Source organism: Bombus terrestris, chromosome 9, assembly GCF_910591885.1.
Source record: "Bombus terrestris chromosome 9, iyBomTerr1.2, whole genome shotgun sequence".
NCBI lineage: Eukaryota > Metazoa > Arthropoda > Insecta > Hymenoptera > Apidae > Bombus > Bombus terrestris.
In genome coordinates, this window is record NC_063277.1 from 11284973 (window position 1) to 11311937 (window position 26965).

At 34.2% G+C, this 26965-nt stretch overlaps 1 protein-coding gene across 11 annotated transcripts in view; it reads right to left on the reverse strand.

Annotated features, from left to right (window-relative positions):
* LOC100643331 (tropomodulin) overlaps positions 1-26965 on the reverse strand; it is a 118751-nt gene that overhangs the window by 77925 nt on the left and 13861 nt on the right. The window contains exons 1-2 of one of the 11 annotated variants that reach the window (XM_012311781.3): positions 5895-5989; positions 5209-5518 (exon numbers count right to left, since the gene is read on the reverse strand). The exons of 9 other annotated variants lie outside the window; for them this stretch is intronic. In XM_012311781.3, the coding sequence (XP_012167171.1) occupies positions 5209-5319 (111 nt within the window). In that variant the 5' untranslated portion in view covers positions 5320-5518; positions 5895-5989. Of the gene's footprint in view, positions 1-5208; positions 5995-26965 lie in introns of those variants that run through there. One more of the 11 variants, XM_012311780.3, reaches the window with a different exon arrangement.

Here is a 26965-nt window from a genome sequence, read left to right on the forward strand (position 1 = left end):
ACATAAGCGATAACATAGCCACAATAATAGGTAGAGAGAGAATGCAGGATATTTCGAATTTTATGAAGACAATGAAATGACCAGTAATGAATACTGATACAGATAAAAGAAATTGATCTCTTCGAACATTCGTGTCAAAATATTCCCTACACTTCAAAATGTGATACAGCACAGATAAACCATAACAAAGGAATTGAAAATCGAATGCAAAGAATAAAAGGGATCGGTTTTGCGTACTAAATGTAACAAATTTTAAATGTCAGGATGTTAGAATATAGCAACGTCTGTTCTAAATCGCAACAGGTAAGCTATAGAAGTGAAATTGGAAAATTTCGTGCGATGCTTGTAACTAATCTAAAATAGCAGAGCAGGCATGTGTAACTGTATAGACAGCAAACAGAAAAGGATTATTCATCTCATCGATACAGCCATAGTAAACATCTGTAACTCATAGAAAATCATCCAAGGAAAACAGCAAATGTATACAGAAGTTGAAACCGAAATAGAAAGGACGTGTAACATCGGCACACTTCTTATCGATTCTACAATGTTTTCCACCATGTTGCAAAATTAATAGCTTTAATTCGAAACACGTGTATCAAACGCGAGGAATTTCCATAATTTCCACCGCTGAATGGGCTTTGCTTCGTTTAGGAAGTTTTCGATGTCTTCTAAAACGAGAACGTTCATTGAAACACGTGTTTTGAGAACATTAGAACAGAGAGAACGAAGTGAAAGATATAAAAAGCGTGTAATAGAGCGTATGTATATCGTTGTGAATCATCAAGGTTGGTCGACTAAGAACGTTGCTCTAGCGGTTATTTTCCAAAAGTATTATTCATCAGACGTTTTCTCTCCTTCTTTCTCAAAACTTAAATTTGTAAAAACGGGAGATTTATTTGTCCAGCGACTAAAAATGAAAAGTAAGGTCGCGTATATCTTTCTTTAAACACAGTTGAACGTAGTCGGTAGATGCTACAATAGAAGATTGTCGATTTATTAAGTTTTAGTGAAACAGTATTTCGTGGTATTACAAACTAAATTATTGTTAAAAAGTATTCATACGTTTCTTATGTTTCATACATAATTCATTTATGTATATTATTTTATTACGCGTATATCCTCGTCTGGAAAGTAAAACCTCGTCTGAAAATTGAACTCGTCCTGCTCGTAAATTTTCGACGATCGAATTATCGTTTAAAAACTGGAAGCAGTATCAATCGATATCCCAAAATTGTTCACAGTTATGTACTAATACAAACGTACTGTCATAGAAGGCGCGAAAACTAAATTTTTGACAAATTTTGCAGCATTTTGCTATATTTCCTTCAAGAAATTATCATCCGCGATATTGTATAATATTAACAACAAATATTTTCAAACAACGCTAATATAAATTAAGACCTGTCCTAGGATGACTAACATTTTCACGTCGACGACTGTGACATTCTAAAAATCATATGCCCGCATGCCTAACCAACAATGGCATCGTTCCACTGCTCCGAATTCCGATCTATCATTATCATTAAATTACTGTGCACACCATCCAACAACATTAATAATATTTATTTATGATGTCGTTTAAAATTGACCTCGAAATTGGCAACGATAATACAAACATGCTTGGAAGATGCATAGAAAGCATACGATGTACGTACACTGTCGAACAATGTCTTAAATGTATCGTAAATAATAATTCTTGCAAAATCCTTGACAAACTTTCTATTATTGCTCATGATTCCTTATTTATACATTTATTTTTGATGAAATTGTTTTATGCGTATTATGCAAAATACAAGATAAACTCCTCTGTGTGAAATTTCGATTTAGGCTGCTAATTTCTCTTTCATACAAAATGTACAACAAAAGATATAATTTGTTGTTACACACAACTCTTAATCAAAAAATACATTAAAAAATCGAATTAAGACATTCTATACGGCATTGTAATGAAATCAAAATCTATATTGATACCGAGGTGTTTGAATTTTTTATACATCAACCAGATGCATTAGGGAAAGATTTTCATTTTTTTACTGTAATTACAAAACAAGATATGGATCGATCAGTCTAATTAATCTCACATTAAATTTGTTGATACCTACTCTTACGAACAACGTCCATTTCTTTTCTAGTTTCAGTGCTTTCTTCAAATATAAACTACGCGTGACGAGATCTTGAAATAATGTGATTGAATCTGCCAATAGACGTATGAACATCGTTTAATAAACAAATCATCACGCGAGCAAAATCCAAACCCAATCATCGTTCGAATAATAACATTTCATATTAGATTTCGCCTGTTCACCGTGTAGTAAGTAATAGTAATTTTCCTATACTAAACATTTCGAGCTTGTTTCAGTTCAAATTAGAATTTAAAAAATATAAAATTATATAAACAAACATATATCTATCTTAGCTGCTACCCTTCGTGTTTAACATGTTTATAAAATGCTATCCAAGCTTCTATTCCTGTGGAATATATGTTCTCGAATATACAATGATGTGTAAAAGTGTCTGATCAGATAAATATTTCGCTTCGCATATGTATATTCCAAAATTGATATCTGAAAGAATTTCTAGAATGACAACTAAAATAAACTAACACATTGGAAAAATAGTTCTATAATTATGTGTTTCTTTGATATTAAAATTAATAATACCAACGTTAAAATTCTTACTAACATTACAAGATACGTTGATACAAAAATTCTTTAATATAATATAAAGCAAACATTTACCTGACTGATAACTTTTGCATGCCACTGTATATTACGAGCAACGGATACTTGTTGCAAGAAAATGTGTTTCTCGAAATGTTAAGAGATTTCACACGAAATTCGTTAGAACTTTTTATATCTTTCGGTCTTCGTGGAAATGGACTATAAGCGGCGGAAAATATGTAAAAAAGCAGACGGCCAGCAGAGACGAGATTGCTCATCGTGTTCACGATTTTCACGGGTGTTTATCACGATTTTAGTCGGGGAGGCAGATCGGCCTTGGGTCCTGGCAACGCTCCTATGTACGCAGGAGCTCGCAGAGAACATCGCTTCCAAAAGCTCGAATAAGTTACGCAAATAATTGAGCGAATTGTTCGGTCACGGTTGTATTGTTATAATTATAACGACTTTATTTTCTGGACAGTCATGCGCAGTATATATAGCGATGCTGAAACTACAAACAAATAAATAGAGCAGAGGAAATATATAAATCCATCGCTTCGATGAGATACTTTTTGATGCAGAATGAGATATTGTTAATTAAAACTCCTCGGAACGGCGCAAATAAATTTGGTTTTTTCATAAACGAACGCACGATCGAATAGAGGGAACGATATTAAACACACACTTGTACAAGACGCTTCGTATTTTATTTACTTTCCACCGTTTTTTCGGTAGAATTTAAAAATGGTTTATTTCTTGATTGTTTAAACTAGAATCTTCTCTGAAAGTTTATACCCCATTTTCGTGATACTGAATTTAATAACTATATTTAATAATGTTCTTAGTACATCGAGGTGGTTTCTACAGATTGACTCGGAACAAAATGCACATATGATTTATGCCTAATAAAATCGCAAGGAATTATAAAAAAATGAATAGAATAGTAAAAAAAGGTAAGCTTGATATAATTATACGAAAGCTACAAATGGAAGGAAACAAGAAACTAAGAGAATGGAAAAGTAACATCTTTTATCTGAAAATAGCAATCTTTTCTTCAAGAATAAAAAGAAATAACAACGATATAGATTCCACCATAGTGTACATTATTAAAAACCACCTATAAAATACAACTCATGCTTAATTTTTATTCTACGTTGATTCACAGAAAATCCTTTGGCAGTCCAACTTTCATACAATGTACATATTTTAATATTTCAAGAGTACCTCAAACAATAGAAAAGATATTAATTGAAAAAAAATTAATCTTAGCTACATCCTCATAGGAAGATTCTTAAAGAAAATTTCTTTCATACCACCCACTCCTCTAAAAATTTCTCTCAATCGTCTGGTTTTCACGTAAACGCAATGTTATGCTCGGGCTACTGGTCAGACAGTCATCCGTCAACAACGACAATCGCGTATTTTACGAGAAGATGAAGCGTGCACCACTCGAGACTCGATGTTTCTTCCTGGTGGAAAATGTTCGAGGTCGAGACAGAAACCGGAAGCTAATCTGTGCTTGCCCGTATCGTGACCAACAAGCAGAAGCAAACGCTATTTTCATGCTACGTTTTAGGCAATCCGACTGCAATATGTTTCGAGTTTAATTTGTTGGATCATATCAGGAGGCAGAATTATGTAACGTTAAACACTGCCCGCTCGTACAATTTTCCGACAAAACTGTCAGAACGGAATGATGTGTCGTACGAAAATCGTGCAATGTTACTTGAAATTTTCCGAGAATCAGATTAGCTGTGTTTGATCGCGGATGCTTCTAATTTTAAGCTGCACTCACGCGGCATAACATCGATTTGGATTTTGTGCATGCCTTGCAGGTTCCGAGGATATCGCTTATAGCCAATCCACACGCGATAATTTAATCCTCCACAGGAAAACATATATTTTCATGCTTCGCAGGCAATCTAGGTTTGTTTTATCAAACTCCAAAAAGAAGAAAGAAACTCCTTATAAAGAATTATATACTAGCTTCTACGCGAAACTCTTTCATTAAATTCACTAAATTTATTATTTCTCGAAGTTTCCAAGCTTACGGTACTTTAATTAGTCATTTCAGAATTTCTTATGAAATTTATGTGATTGTAGCACAGTAACGAAAGTGAAGAAGCTTCTAAACTTATAATTTTATTCGCATAATTAATGTGTACCCTAACGATATTTAAAATAGGCCTCCTATCTCCAAAACAATCGTCTCCAGAAACCATCACAAGACCTAGTTTCAGCTGTTGCGAAACTGCAGAAAACTGCGTTCACAATTTCTACATAACAGCCTACATCGTCTAGTTAACCAGAAACACGCATGCAACGGTAAACAGCTGGCTTACCAGCATCCAAACTTACTCTGCGTTTTAAATAAATTCACAGCTAACCCACTCTACGATCCAAAACTATCCTCTATCGAATATGAACCGTGCATCAATGGAAAATAGAATTAACGCATAATTTTATCATGCAAATCTTTATCTCTAGCTATTATTCTTATCACTCTCCTTTTTGTCATCACTATTTTGACCTAAAATAATCTTACCTCTCGCCTGGTTGTAGTAGTGGTGGTAGTTTTACGAGTGCTTGACCTGGTCATGGAGCTGATGGTATCATGGGGTGAGTCCCAGTCCTGAAAGACTTGCGTGGTTGCCATGGCGACTGTTTGCGATCCTCTTCGCGTTTCACAACTTAAACTACACTGAGATCGCGTTGGTGAACGATCGTGCGGAGAAGAAAGATTGTAACTCTCTCACTGAATCACGATACGCACTCGAACGGTCTTGCTTCTCGAACGAATATCTCTCAGCGGTAGACTCTCTCGTAGATATCGATAGCGTGATCGAGGAACACCTCTAAAATATCTGAGATTTCTGTAGCCTCTGTTCCAAATACTCTAACTTGATACTTTCTTCAAACCTAATTTCTATTTTTATTTTCAGACACTTTCACGTTCATCTTTTTATCCAAAGACTCGTTATATTTATCAGAAATATTTTATTCGGTTATTAAACTCTACATCTAACATAGAACTCTAATTTTATAGTAATTTAATTTTATCACATAGAAGAAATATTTATACGATTGTAAGTGAAAATAATAGAAAATACTAGAAAGAGAAAGGAAATTCTAATATTGAGATATTAGGAGCGTAAAGGACGAAGTCGAGAAGGTTCCTCGATCAGCAGGATCGACGATCGATCGGTACTCGGGGCACGGATCGATACCTACGTGGACGCCCCATCGGACGAGCCTGATTGCTGCGAAGGCGCGACGAAGTTGTTCACGAAAGTAGCTTCTTCGTGCAGGATGAATGCGCGATTCGAGGTGGATCACGCGCGACTGAGCTTCAGAAGCACGCCTCCGCTTTACCGCGAGAGAGTCAACCGCACCGCGCCCCATCCTCAGTCTAATTCCAGAAATACGGAGAAACACGTATAATTAGGACGACGATGGCCACCACGACGTCTCGTGACGACGGTACACGACGAAGAGCTACGCGACTACCCCTCAGACGCTGCTACTCTCGAGGATGGATTCGAGGATGGAACGCACAATGTCAAGGGATTATCGAACGAAACTCATTGTCGAGATTTTGTTCGATCGATTCTGTGGATTTGATAAAGAGCGTATTGTGGTTTTAGATGCATATTTATGCGTATAAGTTTGACACATTATTACAAATATTTGTTTATAAACGACAAATTTCCGCACCTGCTTTCTTTAAATTCCAAATTCCACCGTAAACCTGTGAAATAAATATCTCTAATAAATCGAGTCGAAATAATCAGATCCGATTTTCGTCGATAATTTCATTTTCGCTGGACCTGTCGCAAAAAATTCCTACCGTACAATTCTATCCCCTTTGAAAATTACTAAAAAAGAGTCATCCATACCACGCAAATTACACAAACGCACGACGCTTCGAAAGCACAGCGGCCATCAGCCGCGCCTCTCTATCGTTTCAAACGTGACCAATTACTGCATTTTTCTTTTACTTACAATCAACCCCTGGCGCGCAAATCAATTTCCACGCTCGTATACAATCCGTATAGGCGGCACTGTCCCGCGATGAATTTCGATCGGAATTTATCACTGAAAACGGCCGATGGTTCTCATCGAGCGCGACACGTCGAGTTTTCAACGCCGGTCGAGTTTAAGGGAGACAAAGGGCGTTGATTGCGAGCTTCGCTCGCGGACAAAGGCTCGCACCGTCCGGGGCTGAAAAACGAAACAAACAGAGAAGCAAGGTGGGGCGGTGACGCAGATCGAAACGCGTAAAGAATAATGGAGAACGCGGATCTCTATTTCGGCCACGCGGATCCGGCCGAATAAATCAAATATCGACGTTACGCGTTCGTAAATCGGATTCCTGTGTGGAACTGGCTCGTTGACAGCAGCGGCAACGTGAATGAACTCATAAGACATCGACGTCGTTTACGATCGCAACGCGCCGTCACCGAATTTATGGCCATTATATGCGTTCGTTCTCTGAAAGGCAGCCTTTTGTCGGCCAGGGACCGAGTGAAATTGTTGGACGAGCGCCTTCACAAGGAAAATAGTGTAGTTTATTGAAATCCTTTTCCTTTTCCATCTTTTTTTTTTTGTGATACGTAAACGAAGAACAATTTTTGTTTGTCTTTTTTAATTGATTGCTCATAGGCGTATCAACGACTAGAATGGATTGAAAACATCGACTGAATTCTATAGTTTTTGGAGAAGACTAGTTTGTTTAAATGTTTTGTACGATGGTTTGAATGACGAAAATGGTATCGTTTGTTGAAATCTGAATTCTCGGTGATTGGTAAAATTTTTCTTTTAATTGACTATTTATAACGACATCAGCCGTTATAATGGTCTTCTATTTTTTCAGCGACTCAGTTGGCATTATTGATTCAATTTTATAATTCTTGAGCAAGAGAATTCATGGTTTGATATAAAGGTTTAGGAGTTGTAATTTTTTATTTGAATTTTTCGAGTCATGTTTCATGGGAGAGGAATAACACGTTGCAGTAGGGTAATTCGCAGCAATTTACGCTACTATAGCAAATACCTTGGAAATAGCTTACTTGCGAATCTCTTATTTAATCTGTTTCGAAGGTACTTTATACGTTAATTTATGCACTATTTTTATTGTCTTTTATTTCGATCCTTCCTTTAAGAATTCGTTTACGGCAACGATAAATATTCATAGCTTGGCATCATAATAATTATAGATCAACGGAACGAATATAAAAATAAAAATACAAGTACTACCGATTTGTATATGAACGTCTTAAATAAACAGGTACAACATTCTTCCATCCGCAACGAAATATTACGATTTCCGCACAAAAATATTATCACTTAACCTCAGTTATTTTTGGTCGCATCTAAAAAAAGCGTATTATAATAAAAATCCCACTGGAATTGTCGTCACGTAAAGAAAAAATGAAACAGAGAATTGATGGAAATAGATGCGATGATATTTCGCGTTTTAATATCATGTAATTGTACGTATGAAAATTTTATAACTGCATCACTAAATGTTAACGGTGTTTTAATTAAAATACGTTCCACAATAATTAGTAGTAACGGTGATAAAATGGTTAATTATTAAAACGTAGTTTCGTCCATGTAGTATTACTTGCATATTTATGAAACAGTTTTCTTCTAATTGAATTTTTTATTCCCTGCCATAATTCACTGACTACGTCGTTATTATTTTTTGAGCGAAATCCTAGTTATATCGTTTATTGATTACAACTAGTAGCCCGTTTGCGCGTCAGAAACTCTTAAAGTATTAGATTATTTTCCTACTCAAAAACGTAGAAGAATAATGAGAAAGAATATATCTCGTTTTGTTCAGCGTCTAATGAATCAATTACTAATAAGGTATCGATGCGTCGATGTCATCACGATAGGAAGCTTCACATCACGAGCTAAACTCCTTTAACTCTCCGCACAAAAGTCACTTATTTTGTCTTCCAATCTTGTAGCGAATCATCTTCGCAATGGATATGGAATCGAGTAGATTGTAAATATATCCCATTCTGATTTTATGAAAGAAAAATATAGAAGATGAACAATATTTGTAACCTTCCATAGATAAACTGGAGCCTTTGTGTCCGACCTTTGTCTTTTATCGCACTCGATTTGCAAAATGTCAACTTGTCGATATCTCTAATACATTATGCGTCCATTATTCGAGTCAGTTACTTGCAACTTTTTCCAATAAAAATAAGAATCCGGAGAATAGAAGTTCAAGCATGAAATTTCACTTATTGTTAGAATTTATTTAGATTCATGAGTGCGTATGGAAATTAATCTACTTCTATTTTACAGCGTATGCTCTCGAGCTGTGATTGAGAAGCCGATTGAAATTATTCTGGATATCAAGTCAAAAAGGTACGAACGTAAGTGATAGGAAAGTGGAATGTAGAAATTTTTGAAATCAAATTCAAGAAATAGATAGGAAGACCGATAAATGACGAAAAACTTCGCGGCATCGGCTCATGAAATTTTCTTTCTGTTTATTAGATATATCTTATTTCCTCTACGACTCTATGATGCCAACGACGTACGTCAATTTTCTTCGTTCCTTTTTGTCTGGACTTTGCCGCGGAAAATTCTGTTTCGCGTCTCATCTATTTTCTGACTCGACACGTCTCTGACCTCTCTCGCCTCGCTGAATCCTCCCTTCGTACGTTTCCATTTTCTTACTTTTCAAGCTTTCTTTCTGCGTTAGTCGAGTTACCCTTTCTTCGGGTTTAATGGCTGAGATTTTTATTTTCACCTTCTCAGCGGCTTATACCGTCTCTCTTTTGAAACACGCATACAACGACACGCCTTTATGCCATCTGCTCGGTGGTTTTGTAAATTCGCGTCTTTTATCGTCTTAAACTCCAGATTTCTGTCTTTTCTACTTTATAACGGCGAATCTTATCTCGGTTTCATTTCAAACGAATAATATGCGTTTGGATTTAACTGTATTTTAGATTTCTTCGCGATTCCTTGCAAACGAAGACGCGTCCACGTAATATTTTGAAGTTTGAATAAAAAGAAGAAACGCGAGTATATTATATAGACAAAAATAAATATTCGAAAGTTATTTCGAACTTTATGAACGTTACGTGCGAATAAATCTCCGATCTCTCGCCGCACACACCCTTTTTCTTTCTATTTTAAAGATTTCTAGTTTAAAAAAACTCAACGCTGATATATTGAAAGCACAAGACACAATAAGCGAGGATTACGATATTTTAATTCACGTAAAATAGTGTTGTCTACGACGTTCATGAAGTTGCATAATTTTGCGAATAACACGAATCTCGACGAAGATAAAAATATTGATTTAACACGTAATAAAGTAGATTTGCCAAATCGTTTTCGTTTTCTGCAATATGAATCTACTAAACATAAATCAATGTATATAAAAATCTCGTCTAAATCAAAATAAAGTAGATTTTTATTATAAACCGATAAAATAGATTTATAGAATCGTTTTCTCCCGGTTTCCTTCCACGAAAACGTCTATTTTTGGTAGCAAGTTAAAAATAATCCGTACAATTTCCTTTGATCGTTCACCAAGATAAACACTAGATGAGAATCTATAAATTCTTATGCAGCTTATATCGTTTACCTTTACCCGTTAACTCGTTTACCTTTGCCCGTACACTCGAAGAACCATTAATTAATCCATTCAAAAGCCACGGTGATCAATTGGAACATTGAAAAACAGAGAGAAGCGATTTCCTTACGAAAATATTATTGCTTTGAATATGCCTAATTTACTATGCATTATTATTATGCCACCTATCTACGATAAACAAACTCGTTCGATCAGAATATTTATTTTTCAAGAATGTTAATCGCGAACCTAGATAATTTTCAAGATGAGAAATTTACGAAAAGCAAAGTTTGGCTTCTGAAAAACACGATTATCAGCAGGATAGATTCTAACAGCGGAACATAGTAGCGTTGACTTCAAAAATTCCTTACAGGCAATTTGCACGAATTGTACAGGGACTTAAGCTTGTGACTCGTCTTGATATTTACAACGAATTTGCATTGCAGAAGGCGATATTTTTCATCCGTAACCTGATTTGAAAGTCGTTGCGACGACGCCACCACGATATTCTGGAAACGATGGTCTGGAAGAAAACCAGCGAAATTACGAGACGAAGCTAGCCAAGTGCAAATCCTCTTCGTAAATCGTGTGAAGCTTCTTTGGCAATTGCCACAGAAAATAGTTGTACGTAAATATCTCTATATTCGATCTAGTAGTTCGAAAGTAATAAGGACAGCTGGGTGAACAGATGAGAGGAATGGGATTCTTCTCAAACGATGACTTAATTTTTGTCAATTAAATTTATAATGGATTTGCGCGTGTTTAGTAACAATATTGGGTCGAGATATCGTCCTTTTTCGAATGAATCTGATTGTACTCGAATTTCTTATATTAGATTTTAACACGTGAAAACTCTGATTTTATTGCATTAATTTCCCAAATCTTGCTCTCGTCTAGAAATATTTTTATCTTTGCAGATGTATTGATATCATAGTTCAATTTTTGTTAATTCCAGGTGAGTTAAATTTTTTAGCATTTCCGTATGTAAACTTGCTAGAATTTAGTAAAGTAGGAATTGTTAAAATCTAAATGAAGTAAAAATCGAATAGATTAAAACGTATCTTAAAGATGCGAATCTATACAATGGCCTTTTATCGAGAAGACAAAATAATTATTTCCAGCTATTCGAAATTGCGAAACGTAAAGAATAAAATAAAACTAACTTCAATCTTTGTTTACTCTTTCAGTAAGATTCAAGAAATTCCCTTACAATGGAATATATGTTACTCAACAGACCCCATAATGATGTTCCCCATAGATCCAGAGAGTTCATCTTTCTAATTCAAGCAGAAGAAAAGCAAACAACCAATTTAACAAAGCTCAGTAGACTCTGCTTCAACAAAGTCAAGGAACCGAGGGTTCTGGTCCTGACATCAAGTTAATATGCTCAAGATTCGAACATTCGAGAGACAAGTCCCATGAGAATGAATTTTTAAGTGAATTTACGAGTCCAGTGGACGATCGACGTTAAACCACGAAGCAACTATTCAGCTGCAAAATGGATTATTTATAAACATAAAACCGGTTCGTCGTGATTCGTCCAGATGGCAACACCAGTTGAAAGCTTACGCGGGAACTTGAAAGCTCGAGAGTTTTTCCGATGAGGCCGCCAGATGGAGACGAGCTTACGTCGCGGATGTAAAGCGTCGCTTTTGAAATTTAGCGTGGAGCTAACTAATCATATCATGAGACTTTGTATCATATAAAATATACTAACTTGCGGAAAATTTCGAACTTTTATTACTTCTACTAGAATTTTCTTTCATTTTTCTTTAATTATTTAATTCAGATTTAAAGAAGTAAATTTAAAAATTGCGTTGGTGTGTCTAATGGAAAATACAATGCAACATATGCTCGTCCCGTAATACAATTTCCAAATCCACTGCTTTAAATCATACAAATTACGATTGACTGGCTGTTTATAGCTAATTGCGAAGAACAACGAAACATAAAAATAGAATGAATGGTATACGAACGAAGAAGTTCGATTGTTATATTTTTCGTTATACTCATTACTGTGTGATGGATGTTTTTTACGAAATACAATGAAAAATAATGAATTAATAAATTATAATCCATGAATGTACCTATGCTCTAATAAGAATATACCACTTAATGTTAGAGAATATCATAGTGGAAAATAAATAAAACTACGAAAGCTACGAAATTTACACAGCTATCAATACATACATATTTGTGAAAAATATGTTTTTTTACAAAGACACTCTATTCATTTTATATAAAATTAGGTCCAATATCCTAATGGAATATATCTCTTTACTGAAATTTGCTTTCATTTCATACATTATTCCACTGACGATTAAATGTGTTACACAATTGGCAACAGACAAGCTGTTTAGAAATTTTTCTCGGAAATTAAAAAATGGAGAATGGTAAATGCAATTAGAAAAATAGAAAAATCTAGTTGGCTGATTTGAATATTTAAATCGTTTTAATATTCGGTGAGTTTCTGTGCGAATCAATGTTTTAATTGTTTTACCAAAACGCGTATGAAGAAGTAGAGAAGCAATATAGAGTTGTCGGTGACACTGGCTTTATGAAATTGCATTCTGCGGCAGACTAAGTCAGAAGAATGCGATTTTTTCGTTAGAATAATGATCGCGGAAATTTAATTGCCGAATATGTTGTAACTCTATTCTTCAATTAAACGAATTAATTTTCTATGTTTCTCTCTATCAGTGCGATATTTCGACAGAAGACAAGCGAACAGAATTCGGCAATAGTAGCAAAAAACTAAACAATTTTGCATACAATACTTTGACATTACTGTAATAAAAGTTAATTAGAAAATTATTTAATGAAGAAACTTGACTTATATCACGAAGAAGTGATCATACAGAATTTGATTTAGATTAAGTTATTAGTTACATGAATATTTGATATTTAAAGTTTCAATACATACGAACAAAATCTTGTTTCACATCAAATTACGTTGAACTCATCTACTTTGCTTTGCATTAGCAACTGTGTTTTCAATTTAAATTAAACTGAATTGTGAAATGGAATTATATTAAATTAGATTTTCTATTGGTCGATGGATTCTACTTAATATTAATTTAAAATAAAGGAAGTTGTGGCAAAAGAAATAACAAAAATTCTAATTCAGCTAGAATTAAGATTTCAGTCAAATCGTGATAACATATTTCATGAAAGAATTACCTGATCTTGGTCGAATTATATTTAATATAAAGTACTAATTAACTAAAGCGTAGTATTAACGAATTGAATTAATTCTCAATCTTCTTTTCTCTTTTTTTATCTTAGCCAAACCTGCAGTTCTTTCCTTTCAAAGGGGAAATCTCAACCTTCTGTTTATTTTTACAACACCAAAAGCTCCAATTAACGCATACCATGCATCAATTCGATGGCAACGAACAACGAAAACATTTATTTGTCAAAACAAGAGAACTCTTTGAACCGTAATACGTTAGAACTGGCAACTTTCGAGCGGACACTCTTTTCGCCGAGCAACGAAACGCTGAAAAATGAAAATGTTCGCGACGCGTTGCAGAAAGCTACCAAACGTACGAACATAATCACAGAGGACACAGGGCACTGCTCTAAACGAGCTCCATTCATAAAATCTTTGCTACATATGTTAATGTCGTAATCATGATAATAACAATTTATAATCATTCAGTCTGCAAAAGGATATCGCGAATATTTCAGCAAACGAATTTGTCGTTGGCGTACGCAACCTCATTATTTAAACAAGGAAGATACATGCATGTCCTCGGTTGCAATTTCGTCGACGTCCATTCCGCGAGTAATTAATTCCGCTCTCTAATTAGCTTCGCATTCTCCGGATTATTCTGGATTCTCGTGTTCAAAACGGTCTAGAAACTCTTCATTGTACAATTGTTGGTTTGAAACGCTTCTGATGTTCCTGTGCCCGCAACCGATCTTTCCGTATTTTACCCTTTAGCTTCGTATTATAAACCATCATTTTGCAACGATTATATCTTACATTAATAACGATTACAGTGTATCTATTTTAACATGTTTTTCCTTATTTCCATTGGAATTTTATTTCTTATAATTCCGTTATCAGAATCATTATGAAACTATTATATTAGATTAAAAGAAGTTGTACTTTGTTACAGTATTTTTATTCCAACTTATAATAGAATTATTCAAAATTATTATGGTATATTAGATTGTTTTTAGTCAGTCAATTTGTTGGCATTATATATAATAATTTCGTACAATGAAGTAAAAGATATTTTTTCCTTATTTTTAGTGAGACAAGTTACGATCTGTTTAAGAACTTAAAAAAATATTTATTTTTCATTTGGTTTAATATTATATAATTTTATTTAATAAACTACAAAGCATCGTAATTTATCTGGACGCAATAATACATAGAGTAAAGGATTCAAATATTTCGAACATACCGTTGCAAGTATTGAACTAGCTTCTGCAATATCCAATGAAGATCTCCATCTTTTCTTTTAAAAGAAATATAAGCGAAAATTGAACTGATCGAGTAGAAAATATTCTATTACAAATAGGTATAAGCTACATGAGAGAAGAAATATTCATAAATACGAATATTCTGTGAAACGTAGAGAGAAATTTAATTACAATATATTACAAAATTATGTTACATTGTGTTATACGTTTTTACACATTTTTTATACGTTGTATCATAAATTGTAATATCACGGTAATTTCAATAAACAACTCCTTGCACTGAAGCTTTCTCCTTTGACAGAAAATTAATTTAAATTACCGACGAATGTCAAAGAAAGTACAGACGTGTTAAAGCACCGATAATTTTAACAATTCCGCGATTTGAAAAAGATCGAAAGTATTCAATGAGAGCTTTCACGAATCCCTTCCTAACTTCACAGGTCGTTGGTGAATCGAGGAAACTTTCCATCCACGCAGCTGTTTCGAGTAGGATATTTTTAAGCTGCGCTCCAAAATTTGCGCCAATGTTGTTGCCCCTTGCGTCAGAGCCTTCACGGTCAATATGATTGTTTCTTTTTATATTAAATCAAAATGAAAAAATAAGTATTTCGAGACAGAGAGCAGGTCCTCTATCGACCTTCCATTCCCTCTGGTCTTTGATTCTATTAACATAGCAATAAATCATTGCGATTTAAAATCGAACAGTTCGATATTGCGAGAGATGGAAAGCTTCCAATTATCGTTTGTAAAAATTACGAAACTTCCTTAGTATTTTTGAAAGGTTGCAAATCACTCCATGCATCATTGATCAATAGATCCGTTATTTGTAATTTGTTACAGTAATTTTACTTAAAAATTTATTTCAATTTCACTTATGTAAATTTACTTAAAATTTTATCATAATTTTGTTTGTTGAAATTTATCTTTAATTTTATTTTAATTTCAGTAACTTGATAGCTTATAAAGTACTTGCAAGATTTTTGCACAACCGAAAATCATTTCATGCGTGAACGATTAAATGATTTTTTAACTACTATAATATCTATCTATTTTTCACAAATTAAATATTCAATTTTATGGTTTATTTCACTAACAAATAATTGTATTTTGTACGGGATACAAAGCACTCGCGATGTATTTGCACCAAGTAAAATTGCAGGCAATTTAAACAAGCAATTATTGCTTGTTGAAAGGAATTCGCCGCGCGAATAATCAGAGTAATTTTAATATCAGGGGCAACGTTTGAATAAAACGGATGATAGAAAGTTTGCAAGCGACGTTCGAGAATTTTTGTGACGAAGATTCTGTTGAACTTCGGATTCATTTAAAAGTTTTGAACAGCACATAAAGTAGCACCATTGAAAGATGAAAAAGTCTCAGTTAAAGATGTGATGAGTTTACACAGAGTTACAAACTCGGCCCTTAACGATTGATCGACAAGTTGAAGTAGCAGTTCGCCATTTCTACTTTCTGATATTTAGATCCTTAAAGCGATTAAGTCTTTAGTCGCGTATATCATTAAAAAAAAAAAAAAAGAAGAAGTAGAATTAATACCTCTATCCAAATATGTAAAGTATCTCAAATATTGAAATTATCTGCCTAAGAACTCAAAAGATCAAACCTGATATTTAAAGAATAGGACAAAAATTGCATAAATTTCCAATTTATATATAAATTTCAGTTCATATTCATAACTCTCGCCGATGAAGAATAAATGAAATGAGATTTCTAAATCTGCATGATGGTTGAAATATTGAAACTGTCCGACTAATCACGCAAAAAATCACTTTGCAGATTTCGAAGATACTAAAAATATTCCACAATTTATGCACGCCACAATTATTCACAAGAGATACGTAAAATGAAGATTTCTATCTGCAAGATGTTGAAACTATCCGATAGCCTGAATTTTCAACATTTTCAAAAATCACAGAGAAGTTCGTATACACGATGCTTTATCACAAAAAGAAAGACAAACGAATAACAATGCGAGGAGATCGGCATCGTTCAGACACGTGCGTGTCATTACATAACGTAACAACGAGCTTTTTATCGGGAACGCGTTATTTCTGTCACGAGGCTATTTTGCGAGAACACTTTCAACGGAATTGAGGAAAGTGTAAGCCGCGTCTCGCTGCGCGGCCTTTGATTAAAAATACGGGCATTCAGGCAAAAGGTGGATATCTGTATTTTTATTCATCGATAGACCACCATAGGCCACGGAAAGGCCACTTTATGGAGCACCGACGCCAATGTTTACGACACGTGCACGTCTTTTATAATTTTCAAAATTTGATTAAACATGTTCACGTCCCAACAGAATATCGTAAACTTCAGATCTGATTTTTCATCCATTCGTTATGATATATTCGCGACTGAATACGTTATTGATATCTACAGTTTCATTTATTAATATTGGGCCAATTAAGAAGAATTAGATAAACATGGAAATTCACTGCGAAATTATCAAAATGTTTGATGTTTATTGTCTCGTTTGAAATGTTAGATTATAAAGAAATTATATATTCGGTACTATAATACTAATCCTATTGAGAGAAATAATCTGGTGACATCTATTGAAATCGAAAATATGTTATTTGAAAATATGTTGTAATTATTACTGCACTTGTTATTATTCGATTCTATGCAATACTTCGCATATTAAATGATTTTATGATGCATATTCAGAATCTAAACAGACTTCTTGAAATTTCCAGCTCACTTCAGATTTTTTCAATGGGACTTACGCTAGAAAAATGCAGAGATCGACACGTTCCTAGCTAATATAATTCACCAAACTATTCTTGCGATTGTTCTATGTACAATACATGTACACTTACATATACTAAATCGCAACCCTGCACGAACATAAAGTTCTATTCCATTAATTAGTTGTTACTGTTGTTTATACTAATATTAATGACATTTATTAACACCGATAACTCGTATCTTGAGACGTGTAAAAATTTGCTAATAATGTTAGTTCAGTTCTGAAAAATTGATTTTTCAGCGCGACCAAAATTTTCAAAAGTGTTTGCCAAGGAAAGGGCACGGATGCGTAGGCGGTGGATTCCAATTTTAAGCAAAGACAATAACAAGTATAGTAACGTCGAGTGTCATTAGTTACTCTTACGTGGAAAAAGGGTTTGGTACGCACGCGAAAACTTGCAGCGTAAATCAAACTATGGGACGTTTGCACGTTTTCGTCACAGCAGGGGTAAGAAAGCCTTCAAAGAGAAACGTAAATCTTATCTGCGATATGTATGTATCCAGTAAGCACGTCTGGCCGTTTTATGAGCGGACTCGAGTGACCGCAGCAAAGAAGATCCTTTGTTTGAAGAGGAAGCAATGAAAACATGCTCGAGACAGCAGGCGAGAAAAATCGTGGAAAGTCGCGTGATGTGTGAAATTATTAATACTGGAACTACTAAATCTGTCAAAATTATGTATTGTAGGTTTATTTCCATCGCATCACATTAATCATAATGATCTATACGCGGTATATTTATCGTAGTATCAAACAGTTGAATAAATTTTCATAAATCAATAAGAGATCATCTTCGTATATAAAGAAATTTCATTTTGAAATTTTTATTATTTTACTCTGAATCTCAATTCATTATATTTATTATATCCTTCTTTTATAATCCTCAAACACAATCGTAAAGAAAATTTACTAGATTTGTAGCTTGTTTTACTATCAATTGTGATTAAGGAAACAGTGCAAGTTTCCAAGATAATTTAATAAATAATTTTAGTATTATAATTTTGATAGTTAACATGAAAGCTGCTATAGAATGTTCCAGTATATATTGAAGATCCAGCTTAATGAATGGTTCCATTTCACCAGTCGTGAGACTTTTGTCTTAAACTTTAAATGGACCGTTAACTCTTAGTTAATAACTAATTGAAATACGCAAGGCTTCGTCTAAAAGTTTGTCCACTCTAAATAATTAAAACCTATCAATATCCGCTTTAACTTAAGCTAAACTTTCTACATCTTATTTATACGAATATCACGTTCTAGGGATGTGTAACTGTAATAAATTTGACGCAATTTTATACACGTCTATTTCAACACAAATGAACAGCGATCCAAACAATATCTACGTTCGCACATCGTTTCATCCCGAGATGAACGAATGAAATTTATTTTCGACTGGATGGACAAACCTCGGATCGAATATATGAATACGTAAGTACACAAATAACTATGAGTTACAATCGAAGCCAGATCCGTCTGCAACAATGTGTCTCTTCATTATTTTCCTGCAATGTGTGCGTTTCCATGGTTAAAAATATGTACAGTAGCTCGCGAAATTATTCGAAGATTTTTATGAATAAATTATCTGTATTATTCGAAAGATTTTGAAATTTCATTAGTATTGTAACAAGGTACGACTATCGTGACTATGTTGGTACAGTTTCAAATAAATTTGATAACGTACGTAGAAGCTACAAAATATTTAATGTGAGTATATGTTTATTATATGTTTAATGTGATTGTATTAAAACGGGTGTATTAATTTTTTTACTAAATATATGTTTGCAGTAGGTATTTTGTAGTTGGTGTATATAACTTCTATTTATGTTATTAAACATAACAATACTGAAATTTGTTGACTCTTGTAATTATTTTGAACTGTACATTTATAGCGAATGCATATCTTTCCGATACGCACAGTATGTTTTTTTATCCGCCAGATATAAGTTGAATTTTATTTCACGCGAGAACTACTGCATTTATATTCCAGAGAAATATATTTGTATAGGAAATACGCATCAACGTGAATAATTTATGGTTTTATTCGTTATAAATGTAGTTCTGGGAATTTTTATATTTCATACCGAGTTTCATATTGGATTTCATACTGTAATTTCCAATGCAAATATTACATTTCCAATTTGTTTTTCTTTTCCTATTCGATGTGATTTAAGCTGAGTTATTCACCAGCTTAACAACGCTGCAATATTTTTTTTAGTATATTCGTATTAAAATAAGCCGAATCTCAATATTGAATTGAAATTCGTTTATCGGCTCTCGTTACCGTGGATTTTGTAATGTAGTCGTCAATCGTTTAAAATTATAACCGAGATATATTTTACTAAAAATAAATTTTCCTTCAACGTCTGTGACAATAAATTTAATAGTTATTATATAGAGGCACTCTTCACAGTATGTTTCATTCTGTTCTCTATCGATAAAAATATTATCAATATTACACACCTGTTTCAATAATTGCGAATAAATCGTGACAGTAACATAAAATATCGAAGAATTTTCTTTTTGTCGATGTTTCATTTTATGCTACTTACTATCAACAAAAACATTATATTATATAAAGCTGCAGTTTAGTTTTGAGTTAGTATAATAATTATAAACAAACTGTATGAACAAGATATCACACGTTTTCCATTTTTCAAGTATATCTAACATTTTAACATTTCTTCACATTCGTCAACATATTAACGCATTACAAACAGCTTGATCAAACTTTAATTAGCCGTTGCAATCAAGAAACAAGGTTCTTCCATCCACTTGAGATTAGACAGAGGACAATGATACTTATACGACGAACATGATGGCAGTGGTCCGATGCGACCAGCTGACGACGATTCGTCACACGATATATTGGCGCCTAAACCCCATTAAAATTGACCAAGGATTTTCTGTCACGAGTACGGGATCGCTGGTACCACTTACTATCGTATTTCTGTCCCGATTTGAACCACGTATCGTAGAAGCTGGATCTAAGTTTAGGTGTACACGATCAGTTTACCACGTTCATCGACGGATCGAATAAAACGAACGCCCTAGTGTGAACAACGAACTGGACATTTCTTTCCACGCTATAGTATTTAATAATTTACTTAATCAGAGTTGACGATGATTTTTTAAAGATTTGTGCTTAAATAATAAGGAATAATTTCTTCTCTTCTACAAATACTTTTTTTTATATTTCGTGTTTAATTTCAGCGCTTATTTGTTTGTATTTCATGTTTAAATTAATATTAATTCTTATGCGTTCTTCTAGAAAATAACTTTTTATCATATTATTAAAATACCCCGGGAAATATTTAAAGTTTCAAACCGCTTAACCGTAACAAACAATAAAGACGGAAAGAAATAAAGAGCATGGCATTATAATTAAAATGAGAAAGCTTTCCGAAGAATGTTTCCGTGAACATACTTTCATACATATTCCGATGAACTATATAAAAATAATTAAGAAACAAAAGGATCGAAGCATTGGTTCCTAATCAACATTTTCTTCAAGTACAGACGAGTATATTTAACAAATGTCAAATAAATTTGTCTTTTCATAGATGAATCATTAAATAAATAATAAAGAATGAAATTAATATACTAGAAATAAAATAGTATATCTTCAGAATCTATAACAAAGCCAGCATTCCTCACAATTCACTTTCTTGAAGTACGAATCGCCAAATAAATCACAAAGAATAATTTTATCTGTTTGTATATATGTATATCTAAAGTAATACAGTCTCAAGAAGAAACGTACTGTATTTGATAAATTGTTTATAGCAAAACAACCAACTGATCAGGCAGACCAGCCTCTACGAAGCTTCAAGAAGTCAATAAAAGACAATCGATAATATATTGACCAATTTCCTAACCAGGATATCTTACATTCATAACGAAGACAGTATATTCCTGGAAATTATTGAATTATTTAGAAGGAGGCGGATAATTGGACAGAAAAGAGGGAAAAGGAGGAGAGGAAAAGACAGTGAGAAAGTTCCGAGTGAAACAAATAACGCTGAGTGTCCGAGCTATATAATCTATAGTTCCACGAAACTGGCAGTGAACGAGCGTCCGTGCTCAAATTAGTTTCCATCCAATAAATACCTTCAAAAATACTACCTTCATAAATAATACTTTTTGAAATGGAGCGCAACATTCTGTTAATATTCTAAGCATTTGTATCCATCACAAGAAAATGATGAAATAAATATGGATCCACTCTAATGCAACGATGCTATCCCGTAATCCTCGGACACGTAGTATATCGTACCTTGTTTTATTTTAAGAATATCTAGTCGACTGTTAAATTAATAAGCTCACTGTTTTCTCGAAGCAAATACTACAAGGATAATTAAAACGTACAGGAGACTATCCCTTCTCTAAACACGTTTGATTAATTCTCGAAGCAGATTCGTTGTCTTTAGCTTTTCTATGAAATTTTCTCTGTTTCATCGTCTCGATATGCATAGCTGCTTGATGTTCTCTCTGAAATTCTCTTGTTAGGTTCCTTTGCGAACTTTCTATGACAACTTTTGCTCATTATGCATTGTTTATTCCTACGTAGCTATAGAGAAACAAGTCATACGAACCTCTAAATTCTCCTCTAAATTTGATCCTAGAATTCTCATCTTCAGTACGTCATTCTCACACTTCTGAGAACTCCCATACTTTTACGAGCTTATGGTTATTGCTGTCTTATTCGAATTTGTCAACTTCGATGGGAATTCCTTTTACGAAATATAATATAGATAAATCTATTTTTCATACAAATATAATACAACGAAAGGTGAAATTTCTAGCAATCGTACCTACAAGATTTCTGAGAAAAATTACGAATTGATCATTTTAATCGGTCTGATAATTCTAATGTTAGTCTCCAGTTTTCGATTTAGCTACAGAATTCTCCACAAAATTCCAATAATATCCTTCAAATTTACCCGCATGCAAACCTACTTTCTCAAACTCCTCTTGGGTACGAAACAGGCGTTATTCAAAACCTCTTTCTCTCTTCAATAATTCCACCAGTGACCACCTTCCAACCCCTAAGCCAGCCAATACGCGACACATTCCACCATACTTAATCCGATCGATTTCGCTCGAGATGAGCTCAACTCGTACAACACGAGAGCGATCAATTCGCAGGGCAACTGGTATTCGGTAGATTCATGGGCCGAAGGAAGGCGGGATCGAGGAAAGGATAAGCGGCAAACAGCGAGGACGGACAACGAAGCGAATCTATTTCGAGAATCGGCCACGGATCGGCCTCGGTGCGTCGAGCATGACCGAGCACCCAACCACGAAGAGAGAAAGAGCAAAAGGGGCGCAAGACAGAGAGAGTGTTCGCTAATTGAGACGCCAGAGGCATCGACCAGAAACCAAAACGGAAGCAGCATAGCCTCTCTACCCTCGTCACTATCTGTCTGTCTCTTTCTTTCTTGCACGTCGACAGAAACTGCCCCTGGATCCCAGCTTGCAACGATACCACGCGATCTTAGTTCTCGATCAACGAAGCGAGCCCAGAAATTTGTCCAACGTCGACGCGTTGTTTATTTCTGTCGGCTTCGTTAAGATTTTTCCCTCGAATTTCGTTGTGTGCCGGTATCTAGGCGCCTGAGCTCGGTTTGAGAATGTTTGAGGCAAGTTTGATGCCGTTTGAGGCAAGTTTGATGCCGTTTGAGGCAAGTTCGAAGCCGTTTGAGGTAGAAGATTTGCTTTCTGTTGTGTCGTAGGAGACGATCGAAATTTAATTTCGTTACATCTTCTATTAAATTTGACTCCTAATACACATATCGTAATTATAGTGAATAGACTGGGGCTTTCTACGCATTTATGGGAAGTTTAAAGATACAAAAATGCACAGGATGTATGTATATAATATTAAAACACGCATAAAATATCTAAAGTACTCAAATCTCTATCATCTCATCGCACAGATTATACTATTTGCATTACGAGCACCTGTCTATAGATAGATTCCCTCCTTTTTATCCTGTTTAACATTCAACGAATGATAACTATCCTCACTTTGTATTTAATTGGACTTAAAGCCAGATATATTTGTTTTATGATTTGTAATTCCTTTCGAAGATTTAAAATGTTTTCCTATAACGATGGGCTGGATCTACTCCTAAATAAACCTGTCAATTTCAAAAACAGTTGACTTCCGAGTTTTTGGTCCGCATATGTTACGGGCAATGCATCAAATATTTAAAGAAGACCATTCTGGTCTTAAGTGAAAAACATTTTGTTTAACTAAATACCATAACTTTATCCTTTACTTCTAACTTCCTCTCGTACGTTACCCTCCATTCAACAGCTTAAAGTCTAAATCATGGTCGAAATATCATCTAATTTCACACTAATATTTTCCGGCCTACCATTCCATTCAACAATATTGCGCTTCTACGTTTGATCTCGCTTCTTCCTCGGATATGCATGGTACATCTTTTGACGTGCTGGCGTTACTCGGCTTGCCAAGTGGTGCATTTCATTCAAGATTGCACGACCTCTGAATAAAGGCCATCCTATTTACTCGATGTTACTCCATTTCCAACCTATTATTCACAACGATTGCCGTTTATCCCAATAATCGCGGACAACTGTCGTGGAGACGCTAAATAGCAAAGATTCGAGTCATTTTTGACGCACGAGCTTCAAATGAGAAATTTTATTCAAATCTGTTATACGACATCTATTGTATCGAGGAAATGTCATCAATTCAGTTTTTTAGTAGACTTGTAAATGGTTAGATTTATGTTCATATTGTTCATATTATTATATGTGAATAATGAAATACGTAAGTACAAGAAAAAAATTAGTAAAAGAAGATCTATTTGGAAGTATTCAAATGTTTTGTAGAGCTATGTGATGTATACAGTGTTCACGAATATATTTGAACACTTGCAATAATTTATTTTGATATCTCACATTAAATTTCGCCTTAGAAATAAAAACATTTCCAGATTTATTCAGATTATTTAACTAAAATTTGTTCATTGCTAGCAAATAAATATATTCTAGAGACCTGGAACTAAATAAACTTCTAGAATTAATTAAATATTGGAAGACAAGTTTCTGACAAATTTTAATGAGAGACTAAAATAAATCGTTGATTTATCTAATAGTTCCTCATTATGTGTATTGAATCGTTTCCTAATTTAAAAGATAATTCATCGTGTTGTCACTATGCATTAAACAATAGAGGTACGTTTCAGACATGTCTTCTGCCATAGATCGAGTATTCCAAGACGTTTCTGTCTAATTAATGAGCAAGCAAAAGGACAAAAACGGAGCCAGAAAATTGCAGATTCGTGGCCAACGTTAATATTTGAATTCGCCGTATAAACTAACATTTTATCTACGTTGTAAACGGATTCAATTCCGAAAGGAATATTCCCAGTCAATATTTTGAACGAACTCTATATTTATATCTTCGCTAGAATTACAGTTTAGCAACTAGTGTTTGAATGAGAAAGGAAACACGAAAGTTGGTCAATGTAAATCTTTTGATTCGTTGTTTGTTATTCTGACTAATGTTAAATAGTAACTTTTAAAAATCCGAATAAATATAATTAAATAAATTTCATATAATTTAAAACATTAATTAAATTTAGAACATTCAAATCCAGAGATATTAGTAAATATTACACATAATATAATATGAAAATTATTATCTTATAGGTCTCATAGTTGTAAACAATCTATATTTAGTACAATTTATACAAAATTATTACTAGAGTTCTTACCATGTGTATATTTAGATATTTAAATGTTTACAAAGGAAGGAAGGATAGAAAAGGTGCACTTAAAAAGTTGCAACACTATCTGAGTACACAACTACAGAAGAATGTATTACATTTTTGGACTAGAGACGCACATTAAATACATCTTACTACAGAAAAACAATATTATATCATATTTGAAAAAGAAATGATTAAGAAAGATATAGAAATATCAATATACACGTAAACAATAACAACGTAATATCAATAACACGTTAAACGTTGAAGAGAGGAAGTCTGACTATGACTGTCCGTTTCTACTAGCACGTAATCTACTTCCTCGCATCTCTCTCCATTAAATTCGCGAAAGAACGATACACTTTAACACGTTTCGTGTAATATTTACTTCAACGCGATTAATTTATTTATTAATATAATATACAAAGAAATCAAGCGTTATACAAAATATCACTCTTTCCCGAAATGATTCCAAGATTAAATAACGCATAAAAATAAGATTATTTACTTCATTAATTCACATTGATTTACTTGCATCTTTCGAAAGAAATTTCCAAATCATTCTCCTTCATTTTCCTTCATTCCTTTTTCCTAATACCTACAATCAATATGACGATCATTGACCGTTTTACATAAAAATATAATCACTCATCCTATCAAATATATTCCGAAGAGCATTTTCAAACCTCTTCAGACATCAAGAACTCCGTTATTCACGGGGAACGTACAAAGAAAATTTCCTCGACGCAGCGTCGTGAGTATATACAGCCACTAAAAGCAGTTCTTACTCATGCTCTCACGCGAAACTGCATCACTAACCTACCATTTTCATCGCTATAATCAATAACGCGACTTACTATGTGTTCCCAACAAATCTGGCGAACTGCGTCCGAGTAGAACGAATATTTCATCGCGTGTTCGCATAAACGTCAGTAATCTATGCTGTACGAAGGTATATACGAGTACGATATAACATTGTTTCGAAGGGGGTCGCTAAAAGAATCGAGCAAAAATATTTACGTGTACCGCATTTCGTATCGGCGCAGCCATCGACGTTGTAATTCACATTGGAAATGACGTTGCCAAGGAAGCGGCCACGATACGATGGCCGGCTAGCATCTGCAACGAGAATTTCAATTTCGACTGCAACAGGTCTAAATAGCGGCGAGCGCCTACCGTGTCGTACTGTGAATATAAATAAGTCAGCCCGCAAGCAATGACGTGGAATTGCTGCTGAAACAGACGCAGCTATCGACGTCACGATGATCGCGCCATCGACAGCCTCTGTAAACGACCACTCGAAATATCCGACCGAATCGTCGCTGGCCCACGCTATCCTGGCATCGATAACGACCGCCGTTCGAGGAAATTTTAGAATTTTATTGAGGTACTGAAATTTCGCGGCTTGGGGTACAGTCGGATGACCTGTTAATTATTTTAGTTCGTGCGTTATAGATTTGGAGAGATGAAGATTTAGGCGATTGGAAGAATGGCTTGTTCAATATCTTCGAAATATATCTAGACAGTTTGCACTTTATATTCGTCCGCTCCCTGTCTCCGCTAGTTTACAAACTGAGAAAGCTGAGTTTAAAGCTTATACGGGTTTAACATTATCGCGTGGGATTAACACTTAAAAGAACTGAATATTTACTGCTTTCTATGTGGCATTCTCGTCATATTATCATGAATTTGTATTTCTTACGATCGATTTTATGGTCAATGAGACATATGTATTTAATTATATCTATTT